General features: G+C 39.3%; 1 protein-coding gene across 3 annotated transcripts in view; it reads left to right on the forward strand.

Moving 5' to 3' along the window:
• LOC132167082 (uncharacterized) overlaps window positions 1-26,163 on the forward strand; it is a 28,700-nt gene that overhangs the window by 946 nt on the left and 1,591 nt on the right. Inside the window, exons 2-12 of one of the 3 annotated variants that reach the window (XM_059577976.1) lie at window positions 600-716; window positions 3,608-3,672; window positions 4,760-4,865; window positions 5,830-5,901; window positions 6,791-6,850; window positions 6,967-7,096; window positions 7,171-7,364; window positions 7,528-7,715; window positions 8,836-8,963; window positions 11,778-12,040; window positions 24,802-25,045. In XM_059577976.1, the coding sequence (XP_059433959.1) occupies window positions 600-716; window positions 3,608-3,672; window positions 4,760-4,865; window positions 5,830-5,901; window positions 6,791-6,850; window positions 6,967-7,096; window positions 7,171-7,364; window positions 7,528-7,715; window positions 8,836-8,963; window positions 11,778-12,040; window positions 24,802-25,045 (1,567 nt within the window). The remainder of the gene's footprint in view (window positions 1-599; window positions 717-3,607; window positions 3,673-4,759; window positions 4,866-5,829; window positions 5,902-6,790; window positions 6,851-6,966; window positions 7,097-7,170; window positions 7,365-7,527; window positions 7,716-8,835; window positions 8,964-11,777; window positions 12,041-24,801; window positions 25,046-26,163) is intronic. The other 2 variants (XM_059577977.1, XM_059577978.1) reach the window with 2 other exon arrangements.

Genomic DNA, 26,163 nt, shown 5'->3' on the forward strand with positions numbered 1-26,163 from the left:
TGGATGGCAAATGATCTCCTTTTCATGTTATGGATAGGTGGGTGGGTGGATTTTACCCATTCCTTGACGATATATACTCAATTAACCTCTAAAACGTTTTTGCCATGTCACTGGTATTTCCTTGAAGTATAGAGTTGGAACTATTTATCTGATCAAAATGTAGAAAATCAATTATGTTTGATGAGGATAACCTTCTAGTATTGATCTCTTGTTTGGACTGTGAGAAATTATGAGAAGTTTCAAGGTGAAAGCAAGGAAAATAAATATGTGAATTCAATTAATTGTTTTTATCAAATTATTTGCTTTGCACCTGGTGGATATATGAGAATTCACCTAATTGGTGGATTCTCAACCTTTTAACAGTGCTTATATGGTTAGATTTTAGTGGTGAATGGAGGATTTGACATCGATGTCGTTGGAATGAGCAATGCAAAAAATGTGTTTTGGCTTGAGTATTATTTTCTTAAAATTCTACCTTTAGGAGTAGTTTGTACCATGTGAGTGGGAAAAGAAAGAAAAATTCTATGTTTTTTGTTTTACTAGAAGACTCTAAATATTCCTTAAATATTTATTTATTAGATTGTTTGATTCTGTCCTAGCCAGATAAATGCTGGGCGGGAATCTGCTTACTGGGGGTGACTTGTCAAGAGTGCAGCTCAGATCGTTTCTTGGCATCATACACTCTTTGGTTTCAGAAGCTTCTACCATATATTCAGGTACATAAAGCTTAGTAGTTGTCATGCATTATAATTCTCATCTTAAGGTTTTATGGCTCTCCAAGTTTATTGTACTTGTGAAATATTAAAAAGCCTACTTACTGCTATTTTAAAAATTTTCTGAGCTACTTGTGGATCAATGTCACTACCATTTTTTTTGATGAATAATTTAATCTTTTAAAGAAGTGCAGAGGTGGACAACTCATGTACACATGAAGTATACACAAAAAACACCCAATTAAAAAACGAGAATAGTTGTAGGTTGGCATCTAAACTTAAAGAGATTTGAACATAGTGGCTTTTAGTTCTGCTCCTATCCTTACACAATCTTTGAAGTTTCAGACATTGCATTCTCTTCAAATACACCGCATTAAGTATAAAGGAATCATCTTCCAAACTTCTATATTATAGTGTATACCAAAGTGATCTTTCCAACAAGCCAACTGTTCCACTTGTTGGGGGCATGACCCACTTTATCCCGAAAAGAAGACAGAAGATCAAATCCCTTAAGTCTCTAGTTACTTCACAATGGAGCAAAAGATTATCAATGGTTTCTCCGCTCTTTTTACACCTAGATCTTCAATCCACCACTATAATGAGTCTCTTTCTTAAGTTATCCATAGTTAGCATCTTCCCTAAAGCTGGCGTCCATACAAATGTACAATGTCACTACCCTTCTCCTCATCATTTACTAAAATGGCGAGTACGAGTCAATGGAATAAGCCCCATGGCCTCTTATTTCCATATAAAGGACATGAAGAGCATAAATGCCCTTTTTCATTTCTATTCGGATGCACTTTGTCTTTCATAAGCTCGTTATTCATATTGCATTTTTGTTTATTATGAAGCAATGTATGGGGTGGGACTTACATTAGCTTAAATGCGACAACTAGCTACGATATAATGTCTTACCCTGCCAGTAGGCTTCCCTAAGGTTGATGAACTATTTCAAAACCTAGAGATTGATAATGTTCTTGTCTTGGACTTGAAATGCTCGAGAGTAAATTATATGCGATCTGCATTAAATTGCCATTATGAATATGACTTTTGCCTTCTTCTTTATGGGTTCTAAAGGAAACCATTGTTCTAGGTAAATTTTGCATATCATATCTAGATGAACCATGTTGTGCAAATTTATTTAACTCGCAAGTGTACGAATCGATTGTAGTTAATGGATTGCAAGTGCGAGGTCGATCCCACAGATAATTGTATTCTTGAAAGAGCAATTTATATCTAAACTAATTAAATCCTAACCTAGTTCCAAAAGGGTTTTGATTTTGGTTTTGAAAATTAAAAGACTAAACATAAACTAAATAAACTAAGTAAATCAATAGATAAAGGTACTAAAGATGCGGAATCTACACTCACCAAATCATAATAACATATTTTATATTCATCAATATTAATCCGAAGTTCTCACAATTTAAATCTTATGTATGTTTTACTATGCTTCAAAGAATTAATCAAAACCATCTTATGTATCCATTCATTGACCAAATCACAAAAGGAATCCAAATTTAATTGAAACACCAGATGTATTCGTAGAACAAATCACAAGGGATATCCAATTTTTATGAGTTAAAAACCAAGCAATCAATTATGTGAAATTATCCTAAATCATCAAGTGTATCATTGAATCACAACAGGATATCCAAGAATCATGCCACATATTGAAAAGAAGTAAAACAATTGAAATAATAAATCAATAAAATCGGAATAATAAAAACTTACAATAAAGCAATGTTGTTCTTCATCGGTGAGGCTTCATCCTCAACCTTAGTTGAGAATTTAGCTCCACATGACTATGAAACTAAAACCTAAACATAAACCTAAAGAAAAACTAAACTAAAAGAAAAGCTGTGGATTACATTCTGTCTCCAAAATTGTATCCCAAAACTAGTCTATAGAATTCTCTATCTTTTCTTGAATGCAAAGAAGTCTATTTATAGGCTTAGGGAAGTCCTAGAAGCCCATGTAAACCTAGATAATTCGGAGGTCTGTCTCCCAGTCAAAATAAAAGTCTGAAATCGGAATAGGATTTGTCCAGATTTGTGTCCTTTTATTGTGAGGTGATTTTGGCATAGTAACCGTCCGAATTAGGAAAATCCTATTTCATAACGAATTGTAGCATTTTGAGTTAGCTTTCCAATGCCGCTTGAATCACTTCAATCCGATATTTGAGCGGAAAGTTATGGTCAAAATACTGAGACGTGTACAGAATCTAAATTTGAATCCAATCCGAAATCTTATCAAATCTGAAATTTAATCCAATATGATCTTTAATCCGATTTAACCTTTTTCTTGGATTTGGTTAAACTTAACCACATCATCTAGGTCTTCTTAAAGTATGTTTTCTTTCAAACTTTGCATTTTTACCTTTAAAGCTGTAGTTTTTCTTCAACGACTTACAAAATACTAAAAACACAAAACTAACACAAAATATTAAATAATGACAAATCTAAAGGATTAACTAATGTAAATAAAATGTCCAAATATGCAATATTTGGCACTTATCAAACCACTAAATCAGTCTACTCTTCTTGAAAAAAAAAATCTGGGACAATTGTCTTAATGCAATCCTGTTTCTATTTTGAGTAAGAAGACGATTTGTATTACATATCATACATCTGATAAGGAAATGAACTTTCTGCCTACCTGTTGAGATGGATAATCTGATATCTGCAGCTTAAAATAAGATGAAGACAATGCTAATCTTAAATTACCATTTCTTTTATAGAGCAACAATATGCTGAGAAACGTGCAACTAATGATTGTAACTTGTCTGTTAATATGCCTAAAATATTGTTTGCATTTCAAAGCTTAAAATGTAATTAGATTTTTAAAATTCCTCTATTGACATGGCTGTTTTTTTTTTTTTTTTTTTTAAATAGTCACCGGCAGATTCTCATTTTGTGAAGGTGGCTTCATGTGCTTCGCTATCAGATATGTTCACAAGGTTAGATTTCCTTTGTTTTTGGCATAAAATGAAATTGCATATATATATATATATATATATATATATATAAATTGAATTGTAATTGTGTTATATGTATTTTGGAGTTGCGTGGAATTGATTGATTATGTATGAGTTCAGATCCTGATATCCATAATCCAGCACCTCTCTCTCTCTCTCTCTCTCTCTCTCTCACACACACACACACACACACATACACACCTTGTGATGTGACAGTCGTTTTAAAGAGTTTTATATGATGGTGGACGATAAAACACACATTTTGCGAGTTATGTGTGTGCATACAAAAACTTATACACAAAAACCCACCCTCATTTATTAGCTATTAAACCCTATGCATCCAATGGAAAATATAGAGATTAACTGCAAATTTATTCAACACTAAAAAGCACTATAATCTATGTCTCTCTCACTTGATATTATGGAGTAGCTACCCTTCTTTGATGATAGACTTGGTAACTTGGGGAGCTCATGAAGAACTTGTTGCATCTTCTGGAATAGGCCTTAATTTGATTTAGTGGCTTACGTTTGGCCAGAAATGAAGCTTCATATTGCACCAGGATTGTTCCAAAAGGCCCTTTCAATTCATAGACCTGGTTATATTTATTTTCTGTGTTTGTGAGCATGTCCACACGAACAAGAATATTTCTTAAAGTATATATCACAGAATTGTTACCTTATAAGATGCCAATTTCAGAGTAGTCATATTTCTTGTCAAGTGAATCGAGTTAATTGCTTTGATGGGAAAATTGGATTGTGCATGTAATTGAAAAACATTCCTCAATTTCGCTTGAATTTCAAATTAATGTTTATGGCCTATGGGGTTCCCCACAGTGGTTATCAGTGTTCTATTAAAACAGCTGGTAGCTTCTACCTATGATTTTCAAAGACTGCTGGCATGTTACTGATGAATGGCTTCTATGTTGTACTTTGCTTCATCTAGTTTATGAATCATTTGTTCCAAGTCACAACTTATAATTTGATATCAGTGTATAATACTTGTAGCTTGTATTTATTTGTCATATTGTGAGTTTTATGACTTGTTGAGCTTTTCTCTTTCCTGGATTAGGTTGGGTGGATTTTCAAATCTAAAGAAGGATGGCACTTCCCATGCTGGGAAAATTGTTCAACCAGTTTTGAAGCTGTTAAATGATGAGAGTTCAGAGGCTATATGGGTAAGAAGTATAAATTTTAGAGAACATTTAGATATAATTATTTTGGGTTTGTGGGTGTTTTTAGGTTGGTTGGGTTGTGAGTGTTACTGCTTTTTGGGTTTTGGGCTTGTGGGAGCCCGTGTATATGTCCTGTGTACTTGGGCCACCTTATGCTTTTTCAATAAAGTTTTTCATTAATTATAAAAAAAATAAAAATTGCTTCAGGCGTTAAGCTTTGCTCGAGGAAATCCATGAACATTTATAAGTTTTCCTTCTTTTAAATTAGTTAATGAAAAATTTTCATATGACAATTGCATTAAGCACTTCGGATGTCATTGAACAATACTTTTTAAGTTTTCTGTTTTTGTTCCATCCTAGATTGTGAGCAAAAATAGATATGATAGAATCATTGACTAGTTGGCTAAAGAGGCTATTGTAGTATTGAACCATTTTATAGCTTTTGTGTTTGCTCAGTATTGCAAATCCATATTCCCATATCTTGATGAGTTGTTTGGATGATACTTATATTTGTGATGAAGATTATTTGATGGATAACATTAATTTGATAGTAACTTGTGTTTGATTTTGTGCATGTGCATCTTGCTTCACATGAGAAAATTGCAACATAAACATACAATTCTAACGCATGCGCTCTCTCTCTCACTCTCTCTTCCTCACTCTCTCTTTGTCATTCACGCACACACATGTATTCACTCACACACACACACACACACTGAGGTAAATGTGTAATCCTAATAGCATAAACCTCTTTCTTGAAATCTGTTGGTGTTAGAGATGCATTTTCTACCTTACCACCCCTTATTTCTGTGCGTGGGAATAAATTATTTTCTGGCAATCTTATTGTATCAGATTGCATGAAGATATATTATAATTGTTTGTCGTTGATGGTCTTATCAAAACACATTATGTGGACTAGTTTTCTGTCTTCAAGTTTCATTTGTCATCTCCGTCATGGTTCGTGCAGGAAGGAGCAGTTCAATTGTTATGCACTATTATAACTTACTTTCCATCTTCCATGCATCGTCATTATGACAGTGTAAGTTTTTCATCTTTTGTTCCAAGACTTCTTTCTATCAGTATTAGTATTGTATATATTTCCTATAAATATTTTACTTTACATTTCAAGTCGAACTTAGGAAATGTAGGTTGGGTAGTGGAATATATATTTGAACTAGTGACATCACGTTCTATAAGTGCTTGTGCAACTACATCATCTTTCAAATGAAAGAAATGCAAGTCTCATATCTGCATATGGTTATTGAGCTTCATTTACACTTCATTTTGCAATCAAATGTCAAATTTGCAAATTTAAGTATGTAAACCATAAACCCCAAAGAAAACCTTATTTTGACAACATTTGATTCTTGAGTTTCATTCAAATGATTATATAAGTTGTCATAAATTACTTTTCCAAGTGAATGCGATTTTTAACATATGATATATGATTACTTTTTTTTTCTTTTCAAATTTTTTATACTCAAATATATTTTCATAAAATATGATTTGATACACTGTATGAATATAATTAATCAAGAGAATGTAAAAAAAAAAGATTTGACACTATGCATCCAGTGATTTCACATAAGTCTCTCACTTCATTGAAAATATAGCGCTATGTGTCGGGTGCTCAGTAGTGTTTCAGCTCTTTATGGTGATTCTTCATCCACATTTACCAATGCCCTTTTGATCTGTGTTAGAATTGGTGCTATAGATTCTAAAACAATACATATTAGAAGCATGTAATACAAAATTTTAGATGATTTACTGACATTGTGAAGATAAACCTTGTAATCTGCTCTCATTGTGGCTTATGTGTGGAAAAAGCGTAAAATTTCTCCTTTCTGGGCTTCTATTTCATTTCAAAGCCATTAGTTTTGGCTTGTTGATGCATTCATGATATGATGGGTACCAAATACTTCTTGCAGGCTGAGGCTGCTATTGCTTCAAAACTTCTGTCCGGAAAATGCAGTGTTGATATGCAGAAGGTATAGTGGTTATTTTTCCTTGGTATGATCTGTCTCTCGTATTTGACTAAACAAGCAAACTATGAGATGTATGTGAATTTGTTCTGAGGTATTTCTTTTTGGTGTTCAACAAGCAGAGGCTTGCCCATTGCCTGGCATTACTGCCAAAATCAAGAGGAGATGAAGAAAGCTGGTCCTTAATGATGCAGAAGATCTTATTATTAATAAGTGGTCACCTGAATGATGCCTTCCAAGGTTTAGAAGAAGGTACAGTTGAAGAAATCTTGGTTGTGCTGGTTCTGGTCTTAAGCCATGTAAGTGACAAATTTCACGTGTTGCAGAAAGTAAACGGAATGAAGCTGTTAGATTATTGGTTTCGGCTGGAAAAGATCCCCCACCTCCCTTAGGAGGTCATACATTGTCAGGAGAAGCCTCAGACTATCCCACAAGGAGGTCTGAGCGATTGCTGATGTCCAATGTCTCTTCACTGATGCTGTGCTGTTCAATGATGCTTACAAGTTCATACCCTGTGCAGGTAGTATTGTATAATTAGTTCTTTTGAGATGCTTTAACGAAAAATAGGAATGCAGATCTATTCAGTGTACTTCTTAATAGCGTTTATGCGTTCTGACTTTATTTTCGAGAATCTAAAAAACCGAGGATGCGAAATTTTTAAGATATCTCAGATATTTGGCTAGCAGGTAAACGCCCCTGTTCGAGCGGTATTAGTCCTTATTGAGAGAGTGCTGATGGTGGATGGATCATTGCCACAAGCCGTAATGCCCTTCATGACTTCCATGCAGCAAGAGCTCATATGTTCAAAACTTCCAGTTTTGCACTCATATAGTTTGGAACTGCTCAGTGCAATTATAAAGGGCGCACGCAGGTAAATTAGAGTATTTGCCTGTCTTTTATATAACTATATACATGTATATATATACGGACATATATGTGTCATTTATTAACTTGGGTGGGAAGATGGTGCCTTTGTGCCTTTTGTGGTGTGTATAGAAAGAAATTAATGATAGAAGTTTTGAGGACCGCGAAAGGACTTTGGAGGAGATGAAGTCTTGACTTTTCAACACTTTGTATCTTTAGACAGTTGCTTATGTTTCTCCTGTGGTGATTAGTTATCATGATTTTCTTGTTCATTTTGCCCCTACTAGTTAGGTGACTTCTCTTGTTTACTTTCTGTGTATATAGGGTCACCTTACACTTTTAATGATGGACATTGCTATAATATTGTAAATTTATAAATGCCTTTATCTTGAAGGCATAATTTCTCTTTGAGATTTATGCCTATCCTATTTTAAGGTCACAATTCTTCATCCGCTTTTTTATTTTATTTATTTTTATTTTATTTTATTTTTTAATTTTATTTTTTATAAGTAATAAGAAGTTTTATTAAAGAGAAAAAAAAGCGTGTGGCGCCCCTAATTACACATGGAGTATACAAAGAGGAGCCAAAGCTAACCCAAAGAAAAACCCCAGCAAACCCACCCAAACACCCTCAAAACAATCCCCAGATAAATCAAAGCTACCCCTAGAAAAACGCAAAAAACCACCCAAAAACCCTCAAACAAACACACCAACGCGATGCCCTACACAAATGGCTATGACACAATAGTCTTGCCCTTCCTTCTCCTGGAGGACACACTAGCAATGCCATAGTTAATGGAGCTTTCTAAATTTAACAGCTCCCTTTTGCTCTTAATCCTAGGCCGCGCGACCTTCATCCACTTCTTTGTCCGCTGAAATTTTTTTTTGGGGCTGGAGGTCCTTGAAATAAATTCATACTTGCATATTGTCAGGCTTACCATGGCTTGATAGAGACTTCACAACAATCCTAATCCTTTTAAACCAGTGAATGTAGAGTTATGCTTCAAATCCTCATTCTGTCACATTAATACATTCTCCTGGTTGTTTTTGGGTTTTTGGGTTTTTTTTCCTCAACCTCTTCTTGATATATCTTCTAACTTTCTGCACATGATTATTTTCCTTTGCAGTCAGCTATTACCACATGCTGCTTCTATTGTGCGTCTGATTACATCATATTTCAAGAGATGTGGATTGCCAGAATTAAGAATAAAGGTCTACTCTATAACAAGAGTATTGCTGATATCCATGGGTGTTGGTATGTAGTAATTCCTTAAAGAATATATATATATATATATATATATATATATATATATATATATTGTTTATGTTACTGCAAAGCTGCCAACAGCAGAGCATTACTGTTTTCTTTTTGCCAAAGGAGTGCCCATACCTGAAAGTTAATATTGTGTACCATATCAATAAATTTAGAAATATTGTCTGTAGGTGATAGTAAATCATTTACCTTCTACTTATCTAAGAAAAATAAAAATCATAATAAATCCTTTAAGTTTCCTCTTTTTCAAAGAGCGTTGTCGTTGTCAAAGTGGTTAGATAGTGTTAATCTTATATTTTATATCCTTGTTAGTGGATTGTTGGCAATAATTGGAGTGCTAGTGTGTGGAAGATGATGCGCGCGTGCCTTTTGTGGTGTCTATGGAGGGAAATGAATGATAAAAATTTTAAGCACATGAGAGGACTTTGGACGAGATTAAGTTTTTCAACACATTGTATCTTTTGACAGTTGCCTTTGTTTCTCCTTTAGTGATTAGTTATCATAATTTTCTTCTTTTTGGTAGCTTCTCTTATATACTTCCTGTGTATTTGGGGGCGTAGGCTTTTAATGATATTTTGATTACTTATCAATTTTTTTTTTTTTTTAATCTTATATTTTATATCCTTAAGCATAGAATGGGTTTATACCCATGGGATGAAATATTTCAGTATTATATAGATACAGATGATTTGACACGAACTTTTAGTAATCCGTTTTATAATTTATATGCCCTTGCAAAAGAGCCCTAGGTAATTCTAAGATTAAATACACAATATTAAAATAGGCCACAAGTATGTACCATAGAGCCTCAAGTCTACAAAAGGAACTAACCTGCACAGCCTGTAAACAAAACAAAGCAATTCATTGGGGAAACTAGGATCAAAAGCAGACCTAACATTTATGTGAGCTGATATCAACCACTTCATACAGACTTTGACTAGCTTACAAATAGCATACCTTCCTTTGTCCCCAAATTGTTAAGAGGACAGTGGAGTACTTCAAGCTTAATACCTCGCTTTCCCGAAGCAGCAAAACCTTCACACTGTTTAAACCAGAAAATTCTCACGGTAGCTAATCAATAGATCTCAGATAATCAACTCTCCCATGCATGTAATTATTATGCTTATCCAGCACTACAAGATGTTTCATTGTAGATTTGAGGGAAGCTAAATAAGTTTCATGAGTAGGCTTTTCTTGACATTTAGCTATTGAATTCATCAAAAATCTTTCGAAGGGTGGAATTAGTGGCTCAAAGATGCAAGGTTTAATTTTTTTTTTTTTTTTTAAATTTTTTTCAATAAATAAGTAATTCATTGAAAAGCACAAAGCGGCGCAACCCTAGTAGAAAACTGAGAAATATTAATGCCCCCGCCCAATGGAAAAGGGTCTTGAAAAATATCTTTTTGAGCTCGTCCAGCATCTTGTCTTGATCTTCAAAGCATCGTGCATTCCACTCTCTCCAAACAATCTACATTAGACACAATGGGTCTATTCTCTACACCCCCTTTACTGAATGATTACCTTTCTGACTCGGCCAGCATGCTAACAAATCTGCCACCCTTCTATGCATGACCCATGTGACATCAAAGAGAATAAATAACACACTTCATAAGGCTCGTGCCACTTCACAATGAAGGAGGAGATGATTGAAAGACTCACCGCTCCGCTTACACATACAATACCATTTCACCACTATAATTCCTCTCTTACGCAGATTATCCAAAGTCAAAATCTTACCAAGAGTTGCTGTCCACACAAAGAATTATTGGCTTTTGTTAATAACCTGGTCACTTTGTTGGCTGTGTTGGTTAGTACAAATTTGGAGGTGTAAGTGTATTTGAGTGCTAAGTGGCTTATTTATCTGTTTTTTCAGCGGTTGTCTGGTCCTGTTATTGAGGGGAGATTTTTGTTTTGGTCTTTACGTGCTGTTGGGTATGTTTGTTTGTATTGCTTTGGATAAATGTTAACTTGGTATGGGTTTTGTCTTCTAGGTCAGGTCTTTCTATATAATCGCTAAATCATTGTTTCTGTTTCTTATAGACAATCTCTTTCGCACAAAAACATTAAGAAAAATCAGTTAAATTTTTTTCTTACTTACCTTCGCATGGCCTGCAGCTCTCTCAGGCCTAACAACACCTTGGCCCTCCTCTAACTTAGCCATACAACATTCCAATTCCTCTTTTAGAAGGATCATCAATGTCCATAGTGTGTGAAAATTTGGGTTTACTACCATATCATCCCTCAAGGACCTTTGCTACAAACGGTGTCAGCGTGATTCAAGGGATTCCTTGAGAATGCCCTTATCGTACTCCTGCCTCTGACATTCGGACCCCTCATTACTTTGCCATCTAAGAATTCCATAATTGTCCTGGACAATGGTGGCACTTGACGGAACCGTCCCCAGCCCTACCTGCACCTCCGCATACGACCAACCTACCACCAGCAGCCCCAGCTGAGTCCTTCGCTACCATTGAAACAGAACTGCCCATATCGATCATCTGAACACCATTGTGAAATACTCTGCTAGATGTACACCTAGCACCGAAAGATGTCTTGAAGAAAGCTAGCATGTTTCACAGCTCAAGATCACAACCTTTCCATCCTTTCCCTTCTTGTTGCTCAGGGATGACAATAAAGCTACACTAATCACCACCACTATATTCCACCAAAACCAAATTGGGCTACCTCTTGTTTGTGCATGAAGCTCTCTCTGGCTATAGTTTGTCTAAAATTATCATTCTTGTTGGAAGTTAGATCTTGTGGTTTAACTAACAGACAGTCATATATCATGATCAGGGATGGCTGTGTGTCTTGCTCAGGAAGTTATCAACAATACATTTGTTGATTTGAATACCATTGGTAATGAGAATGGTCGCACATCTTCTAGTGCTAACTCAAAGCCCTCTTCTGAAGTGCTGCCGCAGCCAAGACATAGGAAAAGGAAACATGTTGATACAACTGGATATCTTGAGGAGAAGCATGACCCTAAGAACCATGCAATATCTCCAATTTCCGTGAGGATAGCTGCACTTGAGGCATTAGAAGCACTTTTCACAGTGGTATGTGTATTTCATTTATGAAGAATGTTGTATCAGGGTGTCTGTCTACGCATTAGAATTAATTTATCCTCCTGCATAATTGTAGTCAATAGTTATAATTTTTTATTTCTCAGTTTTCAAAATTTTCCCTGGAGGGTTCTCTTTTATTATTTTCAGAAGCTGGTTGTATCTTGATCTTTTAGGACTTAGAGAACTGTTTACTTTTTTATGAAGTTCTCAATTACCAAATATGCATTCTCTCATTGACTTCCAGAATTATATTTATGCATATCCTGATGGATGGAAATAGACGTGGTAGGGAAGACTAGATTGTTTTGGCATTTTGTTCTCCGTAAGTTATACTCGACATTGTTTACAATATAAAATGAAGAGTTATATGATTCATACCCTTCTTCCTTTACGTATACTTATATTTGTGAACATGCATTTAGATACTAACAGATGTCAATTCCTGAATATAGGGATGACTGACACTGTAAAAGGATGACTATGTTTTGTGTTAAATTTTGGAGGAAGAATACATTTTATCTAGTGCATGAGGTTGATCACTTAAAATACTGTCCCAGTAACTTCTTTGTTATTGACAAGAGAAAGAGAATAGACCAACAATAGTTGGATCCTGTATATCTTGCTAAATCCTACAATTATGATGGCGTCTTGGTTCATATGATTTTTCTTTGTTGCTTTAGAGGGTGAAAATGCATTTTTGGATGGTGTCAAATAGAAGTCTTCTAATCAGATGGTTCATAGTCCTCCAAATACTTGAATTCTGTTTGGTCTTGCTTGTAAGTTTGCTATGTGTTATACCAGATTGAGTCATTGGGGTTTCATGTAGAACTTCCAACGGAAGCCATTCCCCCAATGTTGGTTCGGTGTTTTGTTTCATTTTTTCTGTATATGCTGGAAGGTTTTTAGTCACTGGACAAAATTGCAATTAGTACATGTGTCTTCACTTTGACATAATCCTTTTGGCAATTACATGCATGCTAATTGTAATTCTGCTAAATATTATATGGCTGCAAGAAGCTTGAGACTTGTGTGGGTTTGTTTGGAAAAACTTTTTAGAGAGTTCTTTTTACTTTTTAGTTGTGATATGACACAAAGATGAAAGTATTTTTCAATGTTTTGTGTTTTGAGTTGTTTATTAATACTTTTGCTTTTTTGCTAAAAAGAAAAAGGCTACCCTTAAAAGCGTTGCCAAAGGAGCCCTATATTTCTTAGCTGTTTGCTTCTATAATATTAACAAAAGAAACTTAATTTCATGGAGATCAGCGGGCCTCCTAGGTTAAGTACAGGGCCATGATAATTCATAGGGCTGTCAAATGGGCTGAGCTGCGCAAGCTAAGTCACAGATCATCTCCATTAGTAACAATCAACAAGCTCCATGTGGTCCAGGGAGGAAGCTTTAGGCTCGCCTGAGTAAAGCATGTTAATGAGATTATTGGTCTATACTAAAGATCAGAACACAAAAAAATTTGATTGCTTTTACTTTAAAGTAACTCAACTACATGTTAACTAGCTGAATCACAACTGAATTTGTGAATGCATTGTAGAAATATATAACATAAGGGGTAAATTATAAATTACATTGCTATGGTTAAGTGGTAGTTACAAATTACCTCATTGTCTTTTGGAAATTCACTATTTCCCTGTGGTTTGGAGTAAGATGAAAGTCTTTTTTTTTTTGATAAGTAAGTAAGAGACTTTATTAAAAGCGTAAGGCGCCCCGAAGTACACTGGAAGTATACAAGGAGGATCACCTAACTAGAAAGTGAAAAGCGAACAAGGAAATCATTATAGCTAATCGAGACCGGGAAAACAAACGCTACAGTCCAAAGATACAGAGTATGGAAACAATAGGATAAAAAGTCCTCGAAAGACCTCTCCACATCCTCGAAGCACCTATTATTTCTCTCTCTCCATAGACACCAAAAAAAGCAAGTAGGCTCCATCTTCCAGACTGCAGCACTCCCCCCCCTTCCTGCAGACCACCAACAGGCTAGCAACTCGAAAATCCGACCAGGCATCACCCATGATAACCCAAAACGGCCAAAGAAGGCACTCCACAAAGCAGACGCCACCTCACAATGAATAAGAAGATGATCCACTGTCTCCTCACTCTTCTTACACATCCAACATCTGTTTACCACAATCACTTTTCTCTTTCTGAGGTTATCTAAGGTCAGAATTTTCCCCCAAGCCGCCGACCATGCAAAAAAAGCTGCCCTTGGAGGAGCCTGAGTCCGCCACACACTCTTCCAGGGGAACCTCCTCCCTTCCGAGCATGCCAAGGAGAGAAAGAGAGACTTGACCTTGAAAGTACCTCTTTTGGAAGGGTTCCACCATAATCTATCTTCCGACCCTCTTCTCACTCCTGTAGAATGTAACACCTGGAAAAATGAGGCAAAGGTCTCCACCTCCCAATCATGAGCCTCCCTCGAAAAACTCACGTTCCACTGGTTGGATCCCCCTAGCATCTCCACGTTATCCGCAACTGAGGCCTCCTTCGCACAAGCAATACTATAAAGGATCGGGAAAGCTATCTTGAGAGCAGAATCTCCACACCACCAATCATGCCAAAAGCTAATCCGAGACCCATCCCCCACTACAAATCTTGTGAAGCCTTTGAAAGTTTCCCACCCTTTCCTAATATTCTTCCATAACCCTACCCCAAACGTGCCCCCAGGCTCAACCGAACACCATCCTCCCCATAAGCTTCCAAACTTCGCATCTATCACATCTCTCCACCAAGCGTCTCTTTCCGACCCATAACGCCACAACCATTTCCCTAAAAGAGCGCGGTTGAAGACCAATAAGTTCCTGATCCCCAACCCTCCCTCCTTGATCGGAGTGCAAACCTGCGACCACTTCACCAAGTGGTATTTGAACTCTTCGCCTATCCCTCCCCAAAGGAAATTGCGTTGAAGCTTCTCAATGCGCTTAGCAACACTCACCGGAATAGGAAAAAGAGACAAGTAATAAGTAGGCAGGTTAGCAAGAGTGCTTTTAATAAGGGTGACCCTACCCCCTTTCGACAAATACAACCTTTTCCAGCTGGCCAACCTATATTCAATCTTCTCGATCACTCCATCCCAAATATGCTTGGACTTACAAGAGCCTCCCAATGGGAGACCAAGGTACTTCACTGGCAAAGTAGCTGCCTCACACCCTAAAATACCGGCTAACGAAGCCACTTGCTCCACGTTCCCCACCGGAATAAGCATCGATTTAGCCAAATTAACCTTCAACCCGGAAGCAGCTTCAAACAGCAAGAACAAACTCCGTAAGTACCGTAACTGGGCAGGCCTCGCATTGCAGAAAATCAAGGTGTCGTCGGCAAATAAAAGATGGGAGACTGTTGTGGTACCGATTTTGAAACCTTCTAACAACCCCCTATGAACCGCCGCCGAAATCATCCTACTCAGGACCTCCATCACTAACACAAACAACAAAGGAGAGAGAGGATCCCCTTGTCTCAAACCCCTGGAGCTACTGAAAAAACCTTTAGGAGACCCATTTACCAGAATCGAGAACCGCACCGAGGAAATGCAATGTTGAATCCAAGAACACCAAACCCCTCCAAAACCGCACCTCCTTAGCAAGTACAACAAGAAGCCCCAATTCACATGATCGTAAGCTTTTTCCAAATCCATTTTGCAAATGACCCCTGGCTCCCCAGATCTCATCCTACTACCAAGGCATTCATTAGCAATCAAGATGGGATCTAGAATCTGTCGACCTTTGATGAAAGCATTTTGCGACTTGGAGATAATCTTGTCCAACACAACCTTCAATCTGTTTGCTAAAACCTTGGCAATAATTTTGTACATACCTCCCACAAGGCTAATCGGGCGGAAATCTTTAAGGTTGATGGCACCGGGAATCTTCGGAATAAGCGAAATGAAAGAGGCGTTGAGGCTCTTAACAAACATCCCGCCAGCATGGAAAGCATTGAAAACCCTCATAATGTCCTCCCTCACCACCTCCCAACAAGCTTGGAAGAACGCCATAGAAAACCCATCGGGGCCCGATGCCTTGTTACCATTCATCTTAAACACGACCTTTCTAACCTCTTCCTCTTCAAATCTCTCTCCAACCAGCTGGCCTCTCCCTCTGAAATGGAATCCAAGGAAATACCATCTACCAAAGGCCTCCAATTGTGATGTTCAGCAAAGAGCTTTTGGTAGAAATCAACAATGTGCTCACTAATCTCATCCTGATTTGAAGAAAGATTATCCCCAATCATAAGATTCTCTATCGAATTATATCTTCTATTAGAGTTGGCTATGGAATGAAAGAATTTAGTGCACTTGTCCCCTTCCTTTAACCAAAACACCCTAGATTTCTGTCTCCAACTAATCTCCTCCATAAGAGTACACTTCTCTAAATCTCGAACAGCCTCGGCCTTCCTCGCTAACTCCTCCTCGTTCAAGGCCCTACTTTCTTCGTGCTCATCAAACACCCGAAGATCCTCAAGAAGAGTCCGCTTATTCCTCTCAATGTTACCAAACACCTCCTCATTCCAAGTCTTCAAATTCAGCTTCAAGGCCTTGAGTTTGCGAGCGAGAACAAAGCTCGGCGTACCTTGGAACTCATAAGAATCCCACCATTGTTTCACTAAATCAACAAACCCTTCCTCCTTAAGCCACATATTCTCAAACCTGAATGGCCTTTTCCCCTGAGGAACCTCCCCCAACTCAAGCATAATTGGGAAGTGATCCGAGCATGGACGGGGAAGCCTCTTCTGCCTCACCCCTGGAAACCCGGCTTCCAACTCTGGAGAAACAAGAAACCGATCAATCCTAGACCATAGCGGAGGATCTTGAGAGACCGACCAAGTACAAACACCCCCTACAAGGGGAAGGTCCATAAGCCCTTGTTCAGAAATAAAATCTGAGAAACCCATCATAGCACAATCCAGACGAGCTCCACCAGATCTTTCACTAGGGAATCGAGTGACATTGAAATCTCCCCCAATACACCAAGGTACGTTCCACCAACTAAGAACGCCAGCCAACTCATCCCAAAGGAGCCTTCTATCCCTATCAATATTCGGACCATACACCCCTGCAAACGCCCACACCGAGAGATCTGCCACGTTCCTGAAAGACACCGCCAGGGTAAAATCCCCTATACAAACATCGATCTTCTCCACCACCCTAGTATCCCACATGATTAAAATACCACCCGAGGCCCCATTAGACTCCAAACAGCACCAATCCACATGATTTCGCCTCCATAAACTGCGAACAATGTTTCTAGACATAGCCTGAATCTTGGTTTCTTGAAGGCAAACAACATCTGCATTCCAATCCCTAAGCAAATTGCTCACCCTCAATCGCTTATCCCTCTTATTCAACCCTCTCACATTCCAAGAGATTATGCTTATCTTCATAACACTCCTACATTCCCCCTCCCTTTCCTGCTTCCCCGAATCGAGCTCCCACTTCTGGCATCATAATTCACCGAACACTCCAAATTCCTCATCTCCCTTTTACCTTTAGTGCCGCTGTTTGAAGTAGTTACCATCCTATTATTTCGACGTTCCTCTTCTAGAGAGGTCAACAATGCTAACAACTGCAGCTTATGACCGGCAAACGAAATCCCCACGATCGGATATATCTCATTGGCACACTGAATAACCCAATCGGAATAGCCTGCTGCATCCCCTGAATTAGGGCCATAACTGTTCAAAGGCGAAGGCCCCTCTGTTCCACTCGCCTCTGCCCTCCCATCTTCCTTACTCCTATCATCGACCATGATTTCACCCCCACACCTCTTAGCTACCACCACCTGACCAACCTCTCGAGACTCAACCAAACCTGCACACCGGAGTCCATTATTTGAAGGATCAACGTCCCAGACATGCAGCCCACCATTATACCTTAGTTGCTGCACTTGACCCAAACCCCCACTAGCCTGACCGACAACCTGGAACACTTCACCGCCATTCCAAGGTACCAACTCATTGCCCTCACACACTGTACCTGGCATCACCGGCATCTTCTGGTGCGAAACCACCATCTCCAGTGCTCCGACAGCTCCAGAAGACTCCCCAGACTCGACCCACTCAAGCTCCTCACCGGCGGCCACCAAAATTGGCACCTCCGGCGTTGTCTGGCTCGACAGAGGCTCCCCTCCTTCCGAAATCCCGACTGCCGGAACACTGGATAAGTCGCCGGCCATCTCTGACTCACCAGCGACAACCACCAACGGCATCTCCGGCTTAGTCTGGCACGGAAACATCTCCCCCCTGTCCTTAATCACGATCGCCGGCGAGCAGCGGCTATTTCCGGCCAGAATCGACGCTTCTGTACTGCCAGAAAACTCACCGGGACCGTCACCAGAGGCTCTCACTGTAGCCGGCGATCCCTCTTCTATGAGCGCCCCTGCTGCCGCTGACGTCGACGCACCTGGGTGGCCTGCCGGAGACCTTCGGCATCCCTCCTGCAGGCCAGTCGTATCGAACCCCTCCGGCGATCCCTTGGGTCTTGCCCCTTCTGGACCAGACACACATGGGCTGGACTGACCCAGACCCAGGCCCACCCTCCTGCGCCTATACACAGCCACCACCTTCTTCTTTCCCTTACACTTTCTCTTGGGCCATTGGCCTTTCCCCTTAGACCCATCCTCCCATTCCAAATCCCTAACCTCCATGTTGATCTTCTTGGGCTGGGCCACCCCTTGTGAGACCCCTCCTGCCAGCCCACACACGCACGCCCCACCACTCCTCTCCTCCAGAAACTTAATTAAAAAATCAAATCTCTCTAGACCCACGTCAACCTCTCCCCTCAACCTACTCAACGACTCCTTCGCATTAATGAGTTCAGTCTTCACACGAAAACAGGCCTGCTCTTCGAGTCTACCTACCCCCTCCCATCCCTTCACGTGATCAACTCCAACTTCCGATGCTGCCATCATTGTCGAGGTGTTCAACCTGCTCACCGGAGACTGATTTCTACTCGCCGGGATCCTATTGACAACTCCCCGTGACCCCCCTGCCTTTAGGTTGCACAATCCCTCCGCGTCAGAGAAATGGTTCTTCATCAGACCCTCCACGCAACCTCCACCAGTCTTCAACTGTATCCTCGCCTTGTGCGTATCCACCCCCTGCTCCGTGAAGGCATGGTGTTGATTATCCTTCTCTGTAGCAGCCTCCTTCAACCATCTAGGCACCCTTGCTATCGGCTCGGAATAAGCAACAAAACAGTCATCTGCCGGTTGCAACGACGACCCCAACACTTCCGCGAAACTCCTCCTTCCCACCCCCTCAAACTTCTTCTTGTCTACCGTTGTCTCCCTGACCTCGCACAGTGAAGACTTGGCCAAACGTACCTCCGAGATGAAACGTTCCCAACCTTGACCAGCTCGCCCTTCTGGTATAATAATCGAACCTCTTCTTTGCCTTCCATCAAATTCTTCTACCGTCAGAAAACGTCCGTTCCTGTTAGAGCATTTTTGCGCAATTATCCGAGGAAACCCTGCTCTGGATTGGTCCCAAAAAACCTCAGAAGTTTCCACTGCCACCAAGTCCTCCACAATGCGCCCCAACCACAGCAGCTCATCCTTCTTCAAGAAGATGGTTTTTTGAATCCTATTGCTTCTTTCAAAAATCCTCACCCCTGAGCTTTTTATCAATAACTCAAACTTCTTGGACTCCACAGACCACTTCCTCGAATCAGCCATAACACTAATCAATCAGCTAACAAACTAGACACCCAAACAGGTCACACGCGCCACCCACACCCCTGCACTCAGGCGGGGGTGGATGAGAGAGAAGAGAGAAAAACTTTATCCTAATTGTTATATTCTCCTACATGACATGCCCACATTACTTGATCATGAAATTTAGCCACCAATTGGTCCTCATTAGGGCTTAAAGCTTCAAGGAAGAGGTAGCAAAATAACTGTGTCCTTGGATTTGAAAAAAAAAAATAGCTCTGTTCCTCCCCATTTTGAGGGCCAACTGAGGACTAACTTCAATGTCATGGGGCATGTGCACATCACATGGCAGAATTCTTCAATTGGGATGGAAAATATGATGAATCCATTTTACTTTAAATCATATGGAGGTTTATGACAGTTTGTAAAAGATAGAGAGGTAATTTATTGTTATACCTTACAACAGAGAGGAAATTTATAATTTGCTGTAACTTATACAAGATGCACCTTCTAGGTTTGTGTTTATTCTCGATGGAACCACTGACAATGTGCTACGTTGGTCCCACATGTACTGGAACAACTTGTACTATATTTCTTTTTAGTTACTAAGCTTACATGCTAACTGATGAACCTATAACAAAGACTAGTAAATTTAGGACTTAGACTGATGCCTGCACTCCTGAACCTGCTATGTTGGTTAGGCAATTTTGGTCATGAAGTTTTTTTATTGCTTCCAAGATAACAACTTCTTTCCATATTTTAGGTTGTCAAGTTGAAATGGGAGTGTTTAGTGTATATTTGGACCTTATGACACTTGATTGCTCCAACTATTCTCTTATAATTTTCTTTTCAGGTTCTCCTTTTTCACTATTGTTGTATGGAGCATTATTACTGAAAAGTTTTTTTTTTGACAAGTAATCGACAAATTTTATTAAAAGGGTGAGGCGCCCCTAAGTACACAAGGAGTATATAAAAAGAAACACCTAACTGAAAAAAGCAAAAAAAAAAAAAAAAAAAACAGCCCCATTACACCCCAAAACCCCAAGGCAGGTTCCACCGGCTGATCCAACCGTTCACTTCAACCCTAAGAAACCTTCTAACCCTATCATAATTATAGCCAAGGTAAAACCCCACCCACTCGCCTATGTCCCCACCCTTGTTGAAGCCCCACCTCACAAATCTAATGTGCCTTGCCTTTTCCACAGCTTGCATTGCCTTTGGCATTGTAGTTTATGGAGCTCTCCAAATTGTTGAGCGCCTTGTAGCCTTTTATACCACGATTTGAGAGAGAAGCTAATTCCTCACGCTGAATTTCTTTTTCAATGGTTGTCGAAAGAGCCAAAGTTTGCTCCTCACGACCTCGCAAAAGATCCCCACAATAGGACATAAGTCCTTCACACAATGCAACGCCCAATTTGAGTAACCTGAATCTCCTAGCACAATAGGGGATCGCTACACAAAGGCCGATACAGGACTTCTCCAACCTCACCAAAACTAGAGAAGGGTCCATTTGCAAGACACAGCAATTTCTATCCCCATCTCCGCTTGTTGCTATTCCCCACCATAAGGGGAAGAAGCCCCTGCAGAAGACCTTGTAGTATTGTCACCAACGATACTAATAGGCCAACACCCCAACTCATTTGGCTCCATTGCCGAAATTAGCCCAAGGGAGACCTAAACAACCAGGACATCACTTGAAAGGTGCGGAAGGACTGCTGGCGTGCTTCCCGACTGGCTGATGACCAAAGCCTAATTGCTATGCGGAGTGCTGATCCAGCAAAATCTCTCCTGCAGAGGTGGGTGAGAGGAACCCATCCCCTACATCGTCGAAAACTGCGACAGCCACCCCGTATAGGGTTTCGGCGAGGCCACCGGCTTGCACCTAGGCTAGGTGGAGCTCCACCTTGTTGCCGAAAAACCCATACTCGTGACAAGAGGACCCGAATCACTCACAAAACCTAGAGCTGAATCCTTCTTCGAAGCCCCCTTGGCCTTGGACTTGAGATTATTAAAAAAAAAAAAAAAAAAAATCATGGGCTTAGGTGATTTCTGGAGGCGACCCCGATCTGCCAATGAGTTCAGGGAAGCCAAACCTACTGGCGAGAACACTGGCCTCGGCGATAGCTGGAACTGACCACCGGCGACATCTAACAGCTTCTTCGACCTAGCTTAAGCAGACCCATCATTCCGGAAAACACCAGACGTGCAGGACACTATATTAATTAGATTTTATTTATTCTCAAATAGGAATTTATTTGAGGAAAATATTGTGCGAAAATATTCAATCAAGAGGCTTGTTTTAATTCATTCATAATTAAAGACTTATTTAACGAAATTATTGTATAAAGATTTTGTTGAAAGGCTTGTCTCTGGGATAGGTATTAGTTGGACATCTCCACCTGCTAGTCCCATAATCTGAGCCTACAACAAAAAAATTGTGGACTAACACTAGTCTATTTTATTGTGCACAAGTTCATAGTGTATCCAAATACATATAATAATGTTTTATTATAACAGGCAATAAATTAATCATTGAAATTTCATAATTGTAATACTTTATGTTATCATTCTTTTAGTTTGATATCTTGAATCGACATGAGAGTCCAACAACATTGCATTGCATTGCATTGCCAAAATCCATGTTGTATATTTGAAAGAGGTTGACCTCCTTGCGTTTCTCATATTACAATCCTCTTCTGGCTAAGTCCCCTTTCTTCTCGGTCCACAAAGACAAAACAATTTGAACCTAAGTCTATTCTCAACCATTGCTCCCTGGATAAAATTTGATGTAAATCCTGCCAGAGAATGCTTGGCTTACTTAAGAAAGCTGCTCTCTAGGGAGATTGTTGTGTGGGATTAGGGAGACGAGGTTTTGGACGGGGAGTATGAAGATTCCCATTACCCTTTGGATTTTTTTCCCCCGACCCCCTCAATTGGGTGTTCGATTGTGATGAAGATGAGGAGCCAACCTTGGCGCGATTGGATGCCGTTAAAGAGAACTTTATTCGGAAAGTAAAGGTTGTGCGGCCTAAGCAAGAGGGAGCTGTTGAATTTAGAAAGTTCTCTTAACTATGGCGATGCAAAAGCGTCTTTTCAGCGAGGGAAAGGCAATGCTCACATGCGGTAGCGGAGTGTTCTTGTGGGTTTTGGGTGTGAGGGCTTTAGGTCCTTGTGGGCTTGTCGGGTTTCTTTGTTTAGTAGTTCCTGTGTTTTGGCGTCGTTGGGTTTTCGCGGGTGCTTTTTCTTGTTTGTTTGTTGTTTTTTTTTTTTTTTTCTTGCTTTTTGTGTCCTTTTTTTATACTTCCTGTATGCTTGGGGGTGTTTACGTTTTTTTTAAAGCTTCTTTGATTACCTATCTTAAAAAAAAAAAAAAGGATTCAACTTCTCTATTTGTGCATTCCCCCCCTCCTTCCACAAAACACGTGACACATAAACCTAAAGGAAAAGAAGTTATTGAATTTCTAATGAGATACAATGGCCTCTCTGGTGGGTCTCGTTGGAAGTGACTTAATGATTATCTTGACCTCTGTTATTGTGTTATAATTGTTCATTATTAGCTATGATGATTTTTTTGTTCGTTTTTCTTTTTCTAGTTAGGTGATTGTTGTTATACTTCCTGTCTACTTAGGGGCGCCTTACGCTTTTAATGAAAATAAGGGACTATTACTTATTAAAAAAAAAAAAAAAAAATTAAAAAAGATCAAAAAACTGGTTGTCGTCATCATCATTTTTTTTTTTAATGATTATCATTATCTTCATAATCATGATTAAGTGTGTCTCATCGTTGAAATCATCATTCAAGTTCTTGTATGTCTTTTGATTTTCTATACAGTTTAGGATGAGCATTCAAGATGCTATCCACACTGCATGCTGAAAATATTACATTCTTCTTTGTTAGTTTCTTTTGTGTCATTTTTCTGGTAGTGAAACTCAGAATAAGGAGACATTGTGGGTTTGGTTATTAGGAAATTGAAATTTTGAAATCCAGGTGAACGTCCTAATTTAAAGATTTAAGTCAATGAGACATGATAAAATGCCTCCATGTTTACTATTTTTGAATGTGTAGTCGACTTCTAATAGGGATATACCAGTAAACCGAATGTTTCATGGCATGCATTGATATAGGGTGTCCCATGCGTTTTGGCATAAAATTAAATATACTTCAGCCCTAAAATTTTTTTGCGCCAAGGGCAGGTATTATGCTAGCTAAAAATGGTCCTAAAACCTGACTTGACCAATCTGATTTTATTTCTCTAAAATTATGGAGACTTCTGCTGTTGATCTAGAAGACAGGTAAAGGGAAGTCATCAAGCTTGTACTTTGTGGAGAGACTTTGTTCATAACAGTTACGCACATTCCAAAATATAGATCGGGATACCTTTTTTATTTTTGGATGTAGCTATCTTTTTTAAGAATGAAATAGTATTTCCTGGGAAGTATAGTCTATTAATATTCTGTTTATGTCTCATCCAATGGCGTTGATGCTTTTTAGTCCTCATATTTTATTCCATCAAACTGAATGGAGCGCTCAGCACGCCATATTTTCCCTTTGTCAGTGTGGTCTTACATTGAACTTTTAACATATTACTGAGCAATAATGCCACGTTTAATGGCATTGAGTTGTTTGTTCTTGAGCTAAATTCCTTGTTCAACTGGTTTTGGTAGCCCCTATCCATGATACCCGATGGGCTGGTCACTCAGGCCATCAATGGATGACGTTGATGACCTTCCTTTTAGGCTTTGTTGATTTTTATTGAAACTTAGATTGTAATTCTTTTGGGGACTTCAATGGGTACTGCCTGCATATTTAGGTTTACTCTTTCTAATGAAACTATTATTAGTTATTAATTTGAACAGTAATTTCCATTAATTCATTGCTGGTCCACCTTTTAGTTGTTTTAGCTAGAATGTCTAGTGCACCTGACCTAAATTATTGTTCATATTTATTCTAACAGAAGAACTTTGTGCTTTTTCCAAGCTTGTTTGTGTTCTTAATCTAAATATGAAGAAATATTAACTCCTTACTTACGCAACTTGGATTTTGTGTTCTTGATTTGAATGGATACTATTGAGTGCTAAATGTTCTATATTTTTCACAGGGTGGTGCTTTGAGATCTGAACGTTGGCAGTCAAATGTTGATCTTCTTTTGATCATGACAGCAACAAATTCTCTAGAAGGGGGATGGGTCAGCGAGGAGAAAAGCATTTTCCAGTTCAATGAACCTACTGCTATTTGGGTAGATTTTCAGCTTGCAGCATTACGAGCACTTTTGGCATCCCTTCTTTCCTCAGTTCGTGTCCGCCCCCCATATTTAGCCCAGGGCCTTGAACTTTTCCGGAGAGGTAATTATCTTCACCAACAGGTATCGTGATAATGATATCTGTCAGACGACAATAATGCTCGCACATTTTGTTTACTGACAATTAAGAGAAATATGTTGAGATAACAATTAGCTCAACCATTAAAATACATGTATTTGTAGAGAAGATACCAAATTGAAGGGTTGGGGAATGACATTTAGAAATTATGTTCTTGGTCTTGTGGAATGGCACAATTACAGGATGAGCACTCTAGCAAGAGCCCAAATCCCGGGCACAATATCTGTTATTATGCCTACACTTCCATCAAGATGCGAACACCCTTCACAACAATTTTAAAGAGGGAGGTCGGGGCAAGCAATTGACAGATATTCATGTCTAGACACTTGCATATGTTTATAATACTATAAAGTTCTAAATTCTACTGTGGTAGTTACATCGTACTACTGTGCCTCCTTTTCTTCTGCTTCAATTTAAATCCTTTTATTCTTTATGCTCATGAGTCGGGAGGTGGGGAAGATAAGATCTGGTGGATTCCGGCTAGGAAGGGGAAGTTTGACGTGTGTTCATTCTACAACATTCTCATTTCTAAAGACAGCACCCCCTTTCCTTGGAAGAGCATTTGGTGTACTAAAGCCCCTCCGAGGGTGGCTTTTTTTTTTCGCTTGGTCGGCTGCTTTTGGCAAGATTCTCATGCTGGACAATCTTAGAAAGAGGAATATGGTGGTGATCAATAGGTGTGGGATGTGCAAAGTGGATGAGGAGTCGATTGATCATCTGTTACTCCACTGCGAGTGTGCCCAATTTTTATGGAACGCTTTTTTTAGTCGTTTCGGTTTGGCTTGGGCTATGCCTTGTGGGGTGGTTAATCTGTTTCAGTGCTGGTGGACGGGTGGTCGTCCTCGAAGTGCCGTCGTTTGAAAAATGGCCCCTCTTTGGATCTTGCGGTGCTTATGGTCTGAACAAAATGGGAGATTTTTCGAGAATTCCGAAAGGAGCTTGGAAGATCTCTTGCACTCTTTTCTTACTACTCTTTTCACTTGAATGGCAGCTTGGCTTACCCCCTTAGTGATTAGTTTCGCTGATTTTCTTATTCTCTTCTCTTGTCCCCATTAGGCGTTCTCTTGTATACTCCTTGTGTA

The sequence above is a fragment of the Corylus avellana genome, chromosome ca1 (assembly GCF_901000735.1).
Source record: "Corylus avellana chromosome ca1, CavTom2PMs-1.0".
Taxonomy (NCBI): Eukaryota; Viridiplantae; Streptophyta; class Magnoliopsida; order Fagales; family Betulaceae; genus Corylus; species Corylus avellana.